The sequence below is a fragment of the Mytilus californianus genome, unplaced genomic scaffold, assembly GCF_021869535.1.
Source record: "Mytilus californianus isolate M0D057914Y unplaced genomic scaffold, xbMytCali1.0.p SCAF_4, whole genome shotgun sequence".
Taxonomy (NCBI): Eukaryota; Metazoa; Mollusca; class Bivalvia; order Mytilida; family Mytilidae; genus Mytilus; species Mytilus californianus.
The window spans coordinates 92,310,029-92,327,494 of record NW_026262690.1 but is presented as its reverse complement, the minus strand read 5'-3'; the positions used below and the strand labels follow the sequence as shown (position 1 = coordinate 92,327,494).

General features: G+C 31.2%; 1 protein-coding gene across 12 annotated transcripts in view; it reads right to left on the bottom strand.

The window, feature by feature from the left end:
- The window catches only part of LOC127738901 (nesprin-1-like), a 244,990-nt gene that overhangs the window by 137,738 nt on the left and 89,786 nt on the right, over positions 1-17,466 (bottom strand). For 9 of the 12 annotated variants that reach the window (XM_052250385.1, XM_052250384.1, XM_052250389.1 and 6 more), the window contains 19 exons: positions 17,122-17,274; positions 15,876-16,364; positions 15,543-15,605; positions 13,861-14,013; positions 13,479-13,643; positions 12,900-13,226; positions 12,108-12,260; positions 11,077-11,241; positions 10,212-10,238; positions 7,558-7,722; positions 6,558-7,034; positions 5,344-5,670; positions 4,931-5,083; positions 4,415-4,579; positions 3,979-4,159; positions 3,376-3,521; positions 3,017-3,169; positions 2,345-2,509; positions 348-824 (listed from right to left, as the gene is read on the bottom strand). In XM_052250385.1, the coding sequence (XP_052106345.1) occupies positions 348-824; positions 2,345-2,509; positions 3,017-3,169; positions 3,376-3,521; positions 3,979-4,159; positions 4,415-4,579; positions 4,931-5,083; positions 5,344-5,670; positions 6,558-7,034; positions 7,558-7,722; positions 10,212-10,238; positions 11,077-11,241; positions 12,108-12,260; positions 12,900-13,226; positions 13,479-13,643; positions 13,861-14,013; positions 15,543-15,605; positions 15,876-16,364; positions 17,122-17,274 (4,104 nt within the window). Of the gene's footprint in view, positions 1-347; positions 825-2,344; positions 2,510-3,016; positions 3,170-3,375; positions 3,522-3,978; positions 4,160-4,414; positions 4,580-4,930; positions 5,084-5,343; positions 5,671-6,557; positions 7,035-7,557; positions 7,723-9,760; positions 9,770-10,211; positions 10,239-11,076; positions 11,242-12,107; positions 12,261-12,899; positions 13,227-13,478; positions 13,644-13,860; positions 14,014-15,542; positions 15,606-15,875; positions 16,365-17,121; positions 17,275-17,466 lie in introns of all 12 variants that reach the window. The other 3 variants (XM_052250387.1, XM_052250392.1, XM_052250394.1) reach the window with 3 other exon arrangements.

The following is a 17,466-nucleotide window of genomic DNA, read 5'->3' as shown; positions in this document are numbered from 1 at the left end:
TGATTTTCTTTTATTTTCAAATTAAATCATTTTTTTTTCAAAATGGCCCCCAATGTTGTAAAGTAAACTCATGTACTAATTGTCAAATCAAAGGTAACTTCTGCTACTTTAAAATATGATTCAACAAAAATCCATTTTGAATAGTATTTAATGATTTGATGAATTAGCCAGTACTTAAATTTATGTGTAAGATTCTATCACAGTAACCAATTAAAATAATCGAAAAAAATAAATATTCTCAAATTCAATGGAATCATAATGAACAAAACGATCAGATCAACTAAACAGAAAACAATAGCTTATTATCAAGGAAATATTGACACAAATCTCCATCCAATTTTAATTACCTTGGCTTGATTCTTGAGAGTTTGGTATTTACTGACAATCTGTGTAGTGTCAGTCGATGCTTTACTGTGAGGACTCTTGGACGACAGTTCCTGAGCCTTGTTGTCTATTGATTCTATCATCTGTTCATATGATATCACATCCTGGTAAACACCCTTCAATCTCTGTAACTCCGCCTTCTTTTCACTGAGGTCGGCTTTGGGTTCTGTTTCACGGAGCCGTTTCTCCATGTCTCGGAGCCATTTTTGTATTTTATCGTAGCTATGGTTATAATCAGCCCATTGTAACAGACATGATTCCAACATAACTTTAGTGTCTGTGATTTCACTGATTAGACTTTCCCATTCCTGTTGGAGTTGTTGTAATTCCTTACGGATCATCTCACGTCCTTCCATGGATGTGTTTGTCATGGCTTTTTCACCCCAGGTATTTGCAGAATGAATCATTAACTGTCCTTCATCCTTTGCAATCACAAACTCCTTCAAAAAAAATACAAATTATGATGTCAAATTTTTTTTTCATATTTTACCTACTGTAAATTCAGAAATTATTGTGTGCATTTATTATAGTGATTTTGTCATTTTAAAATAAAATGCAATTTTAATTTTGCTATATGGGGAAAAATCCTGTTCAATTCAATAAAAAATTTCAAAATGCGAGTTTAAATTATTGCGATTATAACCCTGTCACATTTTTCGCAATAATAAAAACATCGCAATAATTTCTGAATTTACAGTATTCAAAACTCTATAGGTATCAATCAAACAGTATGTTATACTGAATGATAATGACTTACAAGTATTTTTTCTCCTAAGAAATTTTGTGATAAAAATACAGGATAATTAAAACAGAATTTCTATAAAACCACTCCAATAATTTTTATATTTTATCAGCAGACTTAAGTGTAACTATGGCATATACTGACTGTGGATAACTTTTTACAATAAACTGCTTCGCTGAGCGCAGCTGGATACGCCCGCAGAGGTCCAACCCTGAACAGTTGGGGCAAAAATGGACACAATATTCAAGCTCGATACAGGTCTGAATTTGGATTGTAATTAAATATTTGACATATTACAGGTTTCTGAATAAATGTAGTCAAAGAACTTGAAATTGTTTATATGAATTGAATTTATATTCAATTAAAGATTTCTTGCTGTTGTGCAATACACTGTGCTGTTGCGCAATACTTAGTAAATCTGTTGTCAGACTATAAACAAATAAAGTTCAATTAATTCTCAATGTCATATTAGAAATTTATGAAAATCAAAAGGGAGCTTACATCAATAGATATAAACAACTCACCAAAGTTTCATGAGAATTGCTGACAGCATTTTTGAGTTATTGTCCGAAAACTGGAAAATCCCCCCTTTTTTAATGAATAAAACCCCATAACTCAGAAATGTAAAATGTAAAATTTATAAAATTCTAAAGGGAGCTTACTTAAATAGATATAAACAATTCACCATAGTTTAATAAGAACTGCTGAAAGCATTTTTGAGTTTTTGTCAGAAAACTGGAAAATCCCCCTTTTTTATGAATAAAACCCTGTAACTCGGAAACGTAAAATCTAAAATTTATAAAAATCAAAAGGGAGCTCATGTCAATAGATATAAACAATTCATCACAATTTCTTGCAAGTTGGTGAAAGCATTCTTGAGTTATTGTCCGAAAACTGGAAAATCCCCCTTTTTTTAATGAATAAAACCCCATAACTCAGAAACGTAAAATTCAAAATTTATAAAAAACGAAAGGGAGCTCACGTCAATAGATATAAACAATTCACCAAAGTTTTATGCAAATTGGTTAAAGCGTTTATGAGTTAATGTCCGACATGTTGACGACGGACGGACAGACGGACAACGGTATACCATTATACGTCCCGTAAACAGGCATATAAAAACATTATTTTTATATCATACTTATCCTTTCAATTCATCAATTCATCAATAGTGCCTAACTATCAAGTTGACATTGATTTGTAAATGTTTCTTTTTACCTGAAGTTTTTCTAGTTGTGACTGTATAGTGTATTTATCTCCAGAAGTATCAGAGCAGACGGACAGTTTGTCTCTAGTGTTCTGTAACCAGGTAGCAGCTTCTGTGAAAGACTCAGCATACTGTTCATGGTCAAGGACATGTTGTTCATATCTCTTCAATAAGTCCTGTAAAAATATATTGTGAATAAACATACATAGGAATAGCAAGAAATAACAGTTGTATATTCATAGACAAATTTCATGAAGGACTTTGCTCCCACTTTCAAAATGTCTCCCTCATTTCTTTAGACAATGAATTTGGAATCAAAAACTTCCCGTAAATAATGATTAAACCTCTGCAAAACTTTTTTTTCAAAATCACAATTTCCTACCATAGTGGCGAAATTTTTGAAATAATGCACAAGTTCTATAAAAAAACATTACAACAAAAAAACAAATCTATTCTATTTATGAACACCAATTTTCATTGCAAAAAATCTGAAGTTTTAAAGATACATTATTTCATGGATTGAACTATTTCAACCAATTAAGATTTAGTACATCAAATACTCAAACCTTTAAATTTGTGTCTGAGTTTCAGAAAAAAGGTACTCCAAAGACATTGAATATAATTCCAAAATCTAACATACAAAATGATCACCACAAAACATAGCTCAGAAGTGTGATACTGACCTTTGAAGCTGACATAAGTGTTGTATATCTAGCAGACAGTTGAGTTAGCTGTGATGTAACTCTATTATCAGTGGTGGACTGTAACAAAGTCTGGGCTCTCTCTGCCAGAGCATCAAATGTAGTCTGTTTGTCAAGAACAGCCTCATGTGTACCCTGTAAAATTAACCAACATGCATGAAAACATTTTTTCTCTAAGGCTTATTAACACAAACTATCAAATTTGATAGACGTTTTTTAATAAAGGTCTTTCTAGATAACATATTTTTACATTTAAATATATAAGTTATAATTTCAAATCAAAGTTTTCACTCTTGACAACTGTGAACATATGAATATTTCTAAGAATTTAAAAAAAGTACCTGTTGTTTCTCAAGTTGTTCAGTTTTATCCTCAAGAGTTGCTTTGAGGTCAGATTCTTCTTTCATGTCAGTCTCTGTATCTTTTATCCATTGACTCAGTTCATCATACTGATTCTCATACAGATGCCATTCTTCCATTAGACGTTCTGAAAAACAAAAGTTTTAATAGTGAATATATAATATTCAAATATAATTTTGCAACCGATTCATTTTCCGCATGTTTTAAATAATATTTTAATAAAATATTCCAGTATGAAGGTTCATTTTTTTAATATAATATATTTTACTCTTGTACAAGCAACTGAAATAATGTATTTGAGTACATATAAGTCCCCTCTTTATGCAACACCTCCTGCAAAATTGTGACCTAATAATATAAGTGATCTCTTGTGATTGGTATGAATTAAAAAAAAATTGAAAAGCTCAAACACAGAAACGTGGGCTCTTTTCAATAAAAATCTTACGAATGAATTTGATCATAAGTTATACTGAAATGTTCATTACTTATTTTGCAAAATAAGTCGCTTGCCTTTAGAGGGTCCAACTGAAAGATGTCCTGTTTGCTAGAGATAGCTTTCGTGTTAACCAACTTTTTGAACTTACCAAGATTGTTCCTCAGATCATCTCCATCTGCTACAAATCCTTCAAACTCTGAGGTCAACATAGATAATTCCTCTTTGATGAGTTCCTGCCCTTGGTTTGAGGTCTCAGGTAGTACAATTTCTCCTTTACCTATTGTTGCGTTGAGTTTGTCTTTGCCATTGTCAATGTTTCCATTTAATTCCTAAAAATAACAAATTATACTTTAAAACTGAAAATGCTAGACAAAATCTCTTCCAACTTTTACAAACATTACAAAATGGTAAAATAACCATAATATTTAAAATTAATCAAGAAAAATTAACCTTGCTCTCATGTTGGCAGCTAAGTATGAAAATTTACTCTTACAGAAATGCTGAAGTTTTGACATCATACTGTAACATTTACTTTCCATAAAATACAGAAATATCTGTTTATTAAAATTTCACATCTTTTATACCTGTAGTTTCTGGATCTGTGCCTCTATGGCTGTCCTATCACCACGGACATCACTACAGAGATTGAGTCTGTCCACCATGGAGCTGAGCCATTCGGAACAGTCCATGAATGTATCTCTATAGATCTGATGATCCTTTACATTCTTCTCAGTCACTGCCATCAAATCCTACAAATTTAATTAATTCATTACAAACTCTCATTACCAGTCTCTTTAGCACTGTTTCTATTTTATACATCACATGGTACAATTAAAACTGTGATCAATCAGGCAACTTTTAAAAATAATTGTTCAAAATTGGAGGCCCAATGTCAATAGTTCTATTTGTGAAATATTTCATATATTCAGTGAAAACTAAAGAACTGTCATCATGCAACCAATAATATTTTTTACTTTTTAAAAGTTAAACTGTTTAAAATCAAACTCAAGATTTTTTTTGTTCCACATATTTCCTATCCATTTGTTGGGTTTTCAACATTTGTATCATAACTGGTTTGGTTTTTGTTCCATCTGACTTACCTTAACTTTGTTGAGAAGTTTTTCATATTTGGTAACCAGTTGTCTGATCTGGTTTCCTAAGTTTGTGTCTTTACTGGTTTGTTTAAGATTTTCTGCCTTGTCATTCAGGTTGTCAATAGTACTTTGTTGACTGTTGATGTTCAGCTGTAGGACCTAAAACAAACAAAAAGTCAAACACTTACTGTAATGCCAAAAAGAGGTTATATGTACGCCAATAATGAATTGCATAAATTTCTATACAATATTCATGTAAAACTACCTAATTTATTTGGGCATACAGAATTATTTTTAAAACCATTCCTAAAAACCCATTAAAAATATTGTTCAAAGATTCAAAGTTTTATGTATTTTTACCAAAGAATCTAAACTGTAGCCATTTCAAACTATAATTAAAAATTCTTTTTTAACTGTACCTTGACTCTTTCAAACTGTAACTTCTTCTCCTGCAGAGTATTCTGCAATTGTGACTCTGTTTGTAGTTGAAGTTCAAGGTCATTGAGCCAGCGATGAAGTTGTTCAATACTATCATCATACACAGTCCATTGTGCAAGAGTACCATCTAGTTTGGTTTTTAATTCATTAAGGTCACCAGAGAGAGTATCATACTCTGCCTGAAGACCTTGCATCTCACGTCTGAGATTATCTCGACCAGGGACGGAAGTATTTGGCAGGACGATCTGAAGGTTGTCAAGGGCAATCTGAAGCATGTGTAGTCCTTCATCTTTGTCAGACGTTAGTTCCTGTAATATAACAATACAGATGTATTTGTATTTCATTTCAGTAAAGCATCGACTACAGTAGAAACCATTTATCGATTAAGCGGTGAATTCTATGTTACATCAACTTTTTAAAAAATTGATGGCTGTTGAAATCAATTTTGATCAAGTCAAACATTTAAATTTGGGTAACTTTATCTTAGCAATTTTGATTTCAAAGCCATAACATTTTAAAACAGTATTTATAAAAATTCAAATATAACTGCTCACTTGCAAAAGATGTTTACTAGATATACAGCCTGTATTATGCTATACACTTGATTCTAATTCAAGAACTACAATGCTAAATCAATGAGTTTCAATGTCATGTATAATAATAAATCAATGAGTTTCAATGTCATGTATAATAATAAATCAATGAGTTTCAATGTCATGTATAATAATAAATCAATGAGTTTCAATGTCATGTATAATAATAAATCAATGAGTTTCAATGTCATGTATAATAATAAATCAATGAGTTTCAATGTCATGTATAATAATAAATCAATGAGTTTCAATGTCATGTATAATAATAAATCAATGAGTTTCAATGTCATGTATAATAATAAATCAATGAGTTTCAATGTCATGTATAATTATAAATCAATGAGTTTCAATGTCATGTATAATCAATGTCCAAATGGCACAATTATAGTACAGTACTTTGGTAGTGTATTTCCCTTCACATAAGGCCCTTCTCCCTAGAGTCCAACCTTCATGAAAGAAGAATTAAGTAGAATAATTCCCAAATTTTAAACAATGTGTTAAATAGTTTTTACCATATTTTCATTTTTGTAATACTGTGACTTTGGCAGGCATGATAACCAACTACTATGTAAAGAGAGGTACTACTTTGTAGTATGACATACCTGTACTTCAGTTAGCCTCTCCTGTACAGCCTTCCTATCACCACTGATGTCTGTATGAGCCTGTAATTTGTTTCTCATTTCCTGTAGCCATGATTTACACTGGTTGAACGATTCGTTGTAAGCCTGGTGGTCCAGAACATACTGTTCCCAACGACGACACAACTCCTTAACGTTGACGTAAACCGTCTGGTATTTTGTACTGAGCTGTGATGCTTGACTGATTACACGAGTGTCAGTACTGACACGGACTAGATCCTGGGCTGCGTCACTCAGGGCATCGATATCACCCTGATGGTCCAGTAGATCACGATGGATAGCCTTCAATTTGTCTATTTGTACCTGCTTGTCTTTGAGTGTAGCTTTAAGCTCTATTTCTCTTACTTTGGCTTCTAAGTCTTTCAGCCATGCTGAGACTTTTTCTTGCCATGCGTCAAATTCTTTCCATTGTCCCATACAGTTTTCAAGATCAGTTTTTGTCTGCAAATAAGAAACAAAACATTATAAGCAAAGTTTCACATAACCTAAGCAGATCAGCTCAGATCTAGAACATGTCTTGCACAACCATACAATACAGATTAACACTTATCAAAGTTGACTTTTAGTCTAAGTGATACAAGTATACATTTGCCAACTATACGGTATGGGGTTTTCTCATTGTTGAAGGCTATATGGTTGCCTATAATTGCTTACATCCACTTTATTTGAACTTTTGGTGGATAGCTGTCTTATTGGCAATAATACCTCATCTCCTTATTTTCATATTTTGACTTCTTTAGAAAAACTTAACTGATGTTGTCTGCTGTGAAAGTATTTATTAATAAGGCAATTATCAGTACTTTTGGATAAAAAATTGGTTGTGGACCTGAATATCAAAATTTCAATGAAAAATATAATTCATTGAATATTTTTTTGCTGGTTAAAGTGAAAGTGAATTAATTCTAAAGAATAACCTACTTCTGAAAAATATGCAGTCAAAACATGATTTGCTATGAAAACTGACCTTCTGCAGAGCATTAACAAAAGCATCCCAGTCATCTCTCAGAGCATCAGTCTCTCTGATGATAATGTCTTTACCCTGGGGAGCTGTGCTAGGTAGTACTCTCTCTGCAAGGCTTATACAATTCTTGACCTTGGGTTCTCCTTCCATCTTAGTGGCAACAATGTCCTATAAAAACATGACAAAAACATAATAAAAAATTTCATCGTGAATCAAAAACAATATCATGCTATTCAGTCAAGGACTTGCTTTTTTTAGGGAACAAAAATCTTACACATACAATCTGAGAAATTCTGTTAGCTTTGTTTTACAAAAGTTGCAACTGTTTCAGTCATGCAAGGGAAAGCGGGAAAAAACAAGCATATTATATTTCTTTTCAAAACAACATCTGGACTTTAAATATTTTTATGCTAAAACAAAAGTCGCAACTGAAAATCATTCAAATAGCATCAATCAAGGAATTACATTAGCCATTATGATCTTAATGAATAATTACAGTAAGACATGCAAATTTCCATGCAATAACATGCAATCAAAGGAGTTTATTGACTAGCAACTAATAGTGAAAACGTTCCTTTTGATTTAATTCTAATTTTATTACATATTTTTAAAGTTCTAAATTGTGGAAATCAACATCAACTCAATGGAACTATTAATACCACTTAGAATGGTCATTTAGGTCTAGCATCTATAATTTTACTTTTACGTTCTTCTAACAGTCTTTTATGGGATTGATTCTGCTATAAAAATTGAACCAACTAACACCCACTCGACTATTCTAGCACTACAACAAATCTAAACAAAAAAACCTAGGTTTTCCACTTTGCATTTACACTATGAAATTACAAAACACAACCAATTATGAAATAATATTACATGTTGCAAAGTGAAAATAAAAAAAAATCTACTGTAGTTGTCTTCTAGAGCCATTCTAAATTCAGTTTTTACTGCATCAACTGTTTCTGATAATCTAAAAATAGCAACACACTGCTACTACTTACAGAGGTGATTTTGTCAATATCTTGATTCTAAGGTGAAAAATGTGCAAATAAAAAAATACTGTATAAGGTACCCCTTAATGTTGGATCATGACTGTTTATTTTTCAAAAATTAGAAATAAGGGAAGCTCAAATCTGTACAGATAAGCTAAACCAGATGACGCATATCTGCAGTTTTGTCATCAGACTAATTACCAGCTACAGTATTCATACAAAAATCATGCAAAAACTGGCACATGCAAACTAATAAAGATAAGAAAAATATTATGTGATCAGGGATAACTTGTTTTTAAACCCTTATGAAAAATCCAGCAAAATATTTCCTTTTTAAGGAAGAACTGTATAACCTTTGAAAAAGAATAAGTAACTCTTAAATGCAGAAATAGTCATACAGAGTGGTCTCCCAAAACTATGCCTTCCAAACTTTTGACATAAAAAAGCAAGCCAGCACTTTCAATTTGTTTTAAAACAAGAATGTGTCCATAGTACACGAATGACCCACTCGCACTATCATTTTCTATGTTCAGTGGACTGTGAAATTGGGGTCAAAACTCTAATTTGGCATCATATCATAGGGAACATACTTCAAGTTGATTGGACTTAACTTAATCAAAAACTACCTTGACCAAAAACTTTAACCTGAAGCGGGAAAGACGGACGGACGGATGGACTTACGAACGAACAAACATACCCACAGACAGAAAAACATAATGCCCATAAATGGGCCATAAAAATAAGGTCATCTATTCATTGTGTCTTCCTAGATACAAACAATTATATATGAAATGTGTGCATGACATACATCAGTAACCAATTTATTCTACTTGCAGATATAAAATGTGAGTTTCCAAAACCTTATGTTTAAACCAATCCCTATAAAGTCTGTTTTCACACTGGTGGATATAAAACCCTACCGATAATTGATAGTATAAAGTATCCAGCTATAGAGAAATAAAAATAAATCTTTGAAACACACGAAACCAAGAACATGAGGAACACACAAGGAAATGTTTCACACAAGGGAATAAACTTTTCCACACAGAAAATAATACTTTTTGGAAAACAAGGAGTTGGTATTTTACCAATGATATTTGGAAATTATTTTTTTTCTATTTTCCTAAAATACAATATAGGAAAGTTAGAAAGCTCTAAGGATATCACTACAAAGACTGGAAAATCAATAGAAAAGACTAAAGTGAAACACTTACACAACGTCGCTGTTATCAGAACAGAACATAGAAAAACCAGTGTTAGATTTTCAGACTATATATATATTTTTTTTAAACAAACAGTTAAAAGTCATCATGCAAAAAATTTCTCACTTCTTAGTAAATATATTTAGGTGACTCACATACATACATACATACAATAGATCTTTTTAGGATAATACAGATATGCCGAGAATATTTTGAATGGCAAAATACTGAATTTTCCCGCCAAAATATGTCTATTTCTGAGGGAAAATATTGCATTTTACCACTCACGATAGCCTCTCGGCAAGTTTACATATTATCATAAAAGTTTCATTAAAAGTTAACATTGTCGAGATGTTATCAGCCACAGTGAATTCAAATTATTTTTATTATAATATTTCATAAATATATATTGGTTTTATGTGCTAGTACAAACCCACTCTGCACCCCAAAATATGATGCTTACACTTTTAATAAGTCCTGTGTAGTAAGTCTGTAAGCAAACATTTAATTATAACACAAGCAATATATTTGGGACGTGCTCACAAAAGCAAGGTGACATGTACATGAATTTCAATTCCATATAAAATCGTAAAGCAATATATTAGGACATTTTAGTGATAATAATTTTGAAATTAATAAAACAATTCAATAAAAATTTTTCCTAAAATAAAGAGTTCAAAAAAACGAAAAGATTTCTTTTAAAAATTTAATTTCGTGTGAAAATAAACAGGTTCCTAGTTCCTATGATAGTTTATCTATACAACAATTATGATTCATATGTTAATGGAAATTAAAATTCTTTCTAGAAAATATAATTTTGGGGGTTATATAAACATGTAAAAAATAAAAATATTGAAAATGTGAGACTCTCATAAATAGTAAATCCCTTATTTAGGAGAAAAGAGTCTTTGAATATATAAATTCTAAAAGATAAGAAAGAAAAATTAATGAGGAAAATTTCCTTAAATAAAAGATAGACCTATAGATATTAAGTTTTCTAAATGAATATATACAATGTAGAATAAAGCCACATGAATTTTTCATTCTTGGGGATTTTCCTGCATGAGTTTTAGATACAATAAATTTTGTAAACCATACTCAATCCAGTCACCAAAATGCCTGAATTCCCCTTTTTCCATTATCTTGAATTTGAAAACCAGCCAATCTTTGTAAATAAATAAATATTCATATTTCACTAAATAAGAAAAATCAAACAAAAAGCAATCTCTATAAGCACCTTAACTTTTCCTCCAGTAAACAAGAATCAAATTGATGTGGCCTAACTGCAATGTAATAATAGTCTCTAAATAAAACATGGCAATAGCTACCTGTATTTTGTCCAATCTGTTTTGGATAGTATGGCGATCACCAGATACGTCAGAACACATGGATAGCTTCTCACGAATACCATTCAACCATTCTATACAGTTGTTGTAAGCGTCGTTGTACTGTTGATGGTCAGCGACAAATACTTCATATTGTTGTACACGCTCCTACGAATTTGAATAAATGAGGTCAGAAACATGTGATTTTCCAAATTAAAATTCCTTTATCAAAAAGAGTCATTTCACCCTTCAGATGTTTTCTAATAATCAAAGAGCTATTAATAAACTCACAGCTATCTAAAACCCAAATTTTCCCAACCAGAAAATAGGAAATTTTCATCAAATATTGCCTAGAAATGTTGTTTCGTTGACTGATTTTTTTTCAGCAGCTTTTTTTTATAAACAGCACTTGCTACAAACATAAAAGACTTAAATCAGATGCAAGCAAATGCATCTATGGAAATGTTATTATAATTGTTAAATACAACAATATTTCATAATTTTCTCTGTTATGAATCCTTACAACAACCTATTCATGCAAATATGCAAATACAGATTCCAAGATCAAATAAAGTTGTCTACTTCCTATCCTGCTACTTCAGTCTACTTAACAAAAAAGCAGCATTTTTATCAAATTTCGATAGCTAAAGAATGCTGACAAAATTTCTACAAATTTACTCACTTCTATCAACTTTGGAAAATCTTTCATCTAATAAAATAGTTAACAATTCTAAAGACTCAATTTGATACTTTCATAATCTTTTTCATTTTGACCCATATATTTATCTAAATATTTTTAGAATGTATTTTTTTAGAACTCCCACCAACCCTGCCATGTTGTTTAGCAAAACATGTCATAGAGAAAACTTATCAATAATTGAATTTATGCAACACTTGAACCAATATGACCAAAATATGAATTAACTCTTAAGTTATATATTGAACAAGTTCTTATTATGAATTTTTGTTTACTTTAAGTGTAAAAAGATCTATCAGTATATAATGCATCAAAAACATATTATCTAAAAACTAACCTTTGCAGATGTACAGAGTTTCTGGTATCTTGTTCTCGCCTGAGAAACAAACTTTGTAAGATGAGGGTCGCTGCTACTCTGTACGAGTGATTGAGCCTTGTCATTAACACTTTCAATAACTCTCTGATAGGATAACACGTCTTGATGCAAAACCTATAACCCACAACAAATGTAAAACTAAAATTCTATACAACATACAGACATGCTTCTAGCTAGCTTTGTAAAAAAATTGTTATATCTGAGCATGATTCCAAATTAGAGAAAATATACATGCATTTATCAACATACAGCATTACTCATTTGTTCTTTGAAAACCAGTTGTCCAATAATGGAAGGATCTTCAAATGACTGATATTTTTTTTCTGTTAATTCGAAAATTATTGAAATATATAAAATCAAAAGGTAAAGTTGGACAGGTGTTCATCACATTTTAAGCAACTTTTCGCAAATTTATCTACATAGAACATGAATTACTGTTGTGCACTTCAAAGTATAGATGAGCCATTACAATATGAAAAGCTGGTAAAATATGAATAATTTTCAAACCAAAATTCTCAATGGATTTATGAAAAAAGACAATTGTCAAATGTTCAGCAAATTTCACAAAATAACAATAACTCTTCATCATTCTTAATGCTTTGCATGCAAATAGTTATGACACATAATAAAATTGTTTTCTGAAATCATTGCTTAAATAAATAAGCTAAAATCAATACTTTCAACATATTGAGCATAGATAAAAATTAAAACATTACAGTTATTCAAAGTTTTCTGATCAGCATGATACACTACCTTATAGTTCTGTAGCTGTGTCTTTTTCTCTTCCAGAGTTGATCGCAATGGTAATTGTCCTTCCAATTGTGACTCCATGTCTCTTAGCCAGTGTTCCACTTGACCATAACTGTCATCGAATGATGTCCATTGTACAAGAGCTACTTCTAGTTTACGCTGAGCTGCTGATAAGTCATCAAACAGACTCTCCCAGCCGAGTTTCAGTTGACGTAATTCTTGTCTTATAACCTCCCTTCCTTCAGCAGCAGTGTTGGGGTAAAGTCTTTCACCAGATTCAATGACATTGTTAAGTTTACCGAAGCCAGCATCTCTTTCAACAGATAGCTCCTAGAAATGCAAAAATACACATATTTTCAGAGTTTGATGCTTAATATACACATTAGGAAACAAAACTTGCATTCAGAGAATGTTATAATGATCATTCTCTTTAAAGATATAAAGAATATTCAGGTTTTTTTTCTATTGTATGATCTAAATTCACTGATTTCAAAGAATCAGCTACCATTCTTTAGAATGAAATCGTCTGATTTTTCTCTTCATAAAAAGCAATATTCTTCCACCGACTTTCACTGTAATTACCTGTATTTTTTCCAGTCTATCCTCAAGGTCATTCCTGTTACCAGAAGTATCAGCACTCTGTCCAAACTTTTTCCTGGCTTTAGTTAACCATTGACTACAGTCAGCATGTCGTTCTCTATACAGTTTATGATCTGCAACGTTCTGCTCACATTTCTTCAGATTTTCCTATATTTGAAAAAAATTTAGTAAATTTATCTATAAATTTTGAGAATGCAACATTTTCATCAATGCTGTTTTGTAATAATTTAAAAAAAAATACATTCTTAAATTCATTTTTTTGTTTAGATTGCAAATGTAATTTCAATTTATTTTTAAACGATTATGATTCTGTACACGCTTTTAATTATTTTCCTTTTCAAAGCCGACAGAAATAAGATATTACCTTAACAGTTTGTTGTAGAGTTTGATATCGAGAAACCAATTGTGAGATTGAGGTTGCAACACGGCTTTCTCCGGTCAGCTGCTGTAGTGTTTGACCATCATCTGAAAACTGGTCAACTTCTCTTTGGTGACTACGCAGGTCTTGCATCAACTCCTGTAAAATTAGAAAAACAAAGTTTCTAAAATACTTGTAACAATTGCCTGTATGGTTATACAGAACGAACTTAAAGTCCCTTCATACACATCATATGACTTAAATCATATTGACCATCTTGTTAGAAAAAACCGAACCTGTTATTCACATGCTGCCTAAGATTAGAGATATAGTTTCAGATCTTTAAAATAAAACAAAAAAAAACTCAACATTGTCAACTTCCCTGCTCAATGGAATATACCATCTTTATTTTCATATTTATCCGCATTTCTTCATTGGCAACAATTAGGATTAATTAATCTGCAATACATAATTTATAAAGGCCCTGTTTCTACATCTTTCATGATATATTTTCAAATTTTCTTCATAGGCATTTATTAAATTTAACAAACAAAAAATTCAAAGGCCATGTCGCATTGTCTTATATGTCATAAAGAGTCCATAGGTCAGACATTTTTTTTTTAATTCACAAACCAGAAAAATTTCAGGTTTTCACAAAACGTATATGAAACTTGCGAGATTAAAGAAATGGAAATCAGTATTTAAATTTTTTATTAATACAATTATAAAGATTTAACCACTTATCTATTCATTCTTATAAACAACAGAATCTAAGTTCTCATAACCAACCCTACCGTGAACCAAGATAGTTTTATGTTTTTCATAGTTAAGTAAAATATTCAATTTAAATTTATAAAATAATTCATAAAAACATAATATACAACCAGTTTAAAAAATTCAGTGAAAACTTATAACAATAAAAGTGCATTCTATCACAAATGGTGTAATAAAACAAAACCAAAACAGAGTTCAAAAGCATGTGCTGCTGCAGAAAATGTTCATAAAGATTTTTAATAAAACATTTATAGCAAAGATGTTAAATTTTAAATCGTCTGCATGAAATATTTGCCACTGGACATGAAGCAAGCAACAATCAATCTATAAATTTTACATGACTTAAGTTGTTAAACCTAATTTCAATGTTCTTTTTTCACCACTAAAGCCAATACTCTGTTCACAAGACTTCTTGCATGCGGTCAATCTTATTTTAAAGAAGTTTTTGTAAGAAAATAAGTTAACAGCTCAGTGGCTCTGCTGTAAATAGATTCATTTTGGGGCCCTTTATAGCTTGCTGTTCGGTGTGAGCCTAGGCTCTGTGTTGACCTATAATTGTTAACATTTTATACATTGTGACTTGGATGGAGAGTTGTCTTATTGGCACTCATACCACATCTTCTTATTTATATCAGCAAGTAAGAATTGTATTGACCATTTTTAAGATAATTTGTACAAGATGGAGTAATCTTCGTTTACATGTATACAATAGCTGTGGGTAAGATTTGACGTCTTCATTTCTCAAATTAAGACATTTTAAGGTCTTTTTGGATCCTAGTTAATGATGAAATTGTTAACAAGCTGCAAATCAGTTGTAAGCCTATGAGAAATAATAAAAAATAATTTATACTGAAGTTTGACAAAAACTGTGAAGGAGCCAGCTTTGTGCCTTCACCATATATAAAACATCTTACTGATTCTAAATGTGAAAAGTCTTCCAATTCATGACGGAATTCTACAATGTCTTCGAGATATTCCTAGAACAATGGCAGTGATGTATATAAAATCCATAAAATACTTTTATGCTTTGTTTAAAGCATATAATGTTACATTTGAATAAATAAGCATTTTAAAATTAGCCAAAATTCAAATTACGAAATGCTGAAGCAACTTCTAGAAAGAAATTGATAGTTTCTTCCAAATAATTACATTGAAATTTAATTTACACAGCCAAATGTATTTATTTTAAAGCTAAAACATCTGAAATCTTTCATGTAATCATTTATGAAAAATAGTAGTCTGCATACCTGGTATCGAACAAGCTGATGTTGTTTATCCTCCACAGTAGATTTGAGAGGAAAGTCCTTGACCTTTTTCTCCATGTCCTTGACCCAATGAGAGATTTTCTCATGTTGCTCCTCATATTTGATCCAATGTTCAATAGCTCTGTCAAGATTATCATGGAGTGATCTAACTTGTGTTGTGTAATTTTCCCAGTCCATTTTAAGCATGTCTAATTCTTGCTGTATGCCCTGACGACCTTTGAGGGCAGTGGTTTCCATGGCTTTAGCACCTTTTTCTTCCACCACACTTATTTTGTTAACATTGTCAGGTATTTGAGCCAGTAATTCCTGGACTCTGTCAAATTTGTTTTGTAAGGTATGTCTGTCTCCTGAAATGTCAGCACACATTCCTACACGATCTTTCATCAAGGTCATCCAGTCAACGGCTGCCTGCAGGGAATCATGGTACTGTTGGTGATCGTAAACATTACGTTCACATTGTTGTATTGTAGTCTGAAATTAAAGATAGCATATCTTCATTGAATATATCCAAAACTTTGTATTAAATCATGATTTGGAAATAACATACTTGTCACTGAAAAGTTATATTACATATATAATAAGTTTAAATCAACAATACACTTTTTCCACTTGCGCTCAAATTTTCATGTCAAAGTGCAATCGCTTTTCAAATGGTATTGATACAATATCAGATTCTTTTTAACTTTTTAAAAATATCTTAAGGATGTTTAAAGCAGGTTATAAAACATTAAAAATTGTAGAGGTTTAACGGTTGAGAAAGTACTACAGAAATTAAGTCTATGTTTTTATTATTGCGAAAAATGATGCAGGGTTATAATCGCAATAATTTAAACTCGCATTTTGAAATTTGTTTATATGAATTAAACAGGATTTTTCTCAATATCGCAAAAATGAAAATCGCATTTTAGTCTAAAATGACAAAATCGCAATAATAAATGCACACAATAATTTCTGAATTTACAGTAATAAGATTCATTTTTCGCTATTTTGCATATTTTTCATTTGATCTTTTTTGTGATAATTTTTCAAATCATACTTGCTCGAGATAGAAAATTATCGTCCAAAACTAACGATGCATGTGACGCTGTCAATGTAAACATCAACGATGTCATAGGAAAAAAAAGCGATGGTCTTTCAAACTCAAGGATGTTTCTCGGCCCTTCGATTAGATTGTAGCTGAGAAACACCCTCTTGTTTGAAAAACCATTGATAATCTATAAATACAAACCTTAGCTGTTTGACACAAATCTTCATATCTAGAATTGATATCAGTGATGAAGGCAGCTACTTCAGGGTTAGATGTGCTGTGTAGTACACCCTGGGCTTTCTCTATCACAGAATCTACAAGTCTTTGGTGGGATGTAATGTCTGATAGCACAGGCTGTAGAATAAAATAAAATGTCCATTAATCAATAGAGAAAAGCTGTTTTAGATACATGCATATTGAATTCAATGTCATATCAAAATTTTAATCTTTGATCATATGTGTCATTTTGGTCTTCCTACACATCAATTCTGGTTACATTATAATGAACTGGCATCTTTCAATTTGTGAAATCTGTATAGTGGTCTT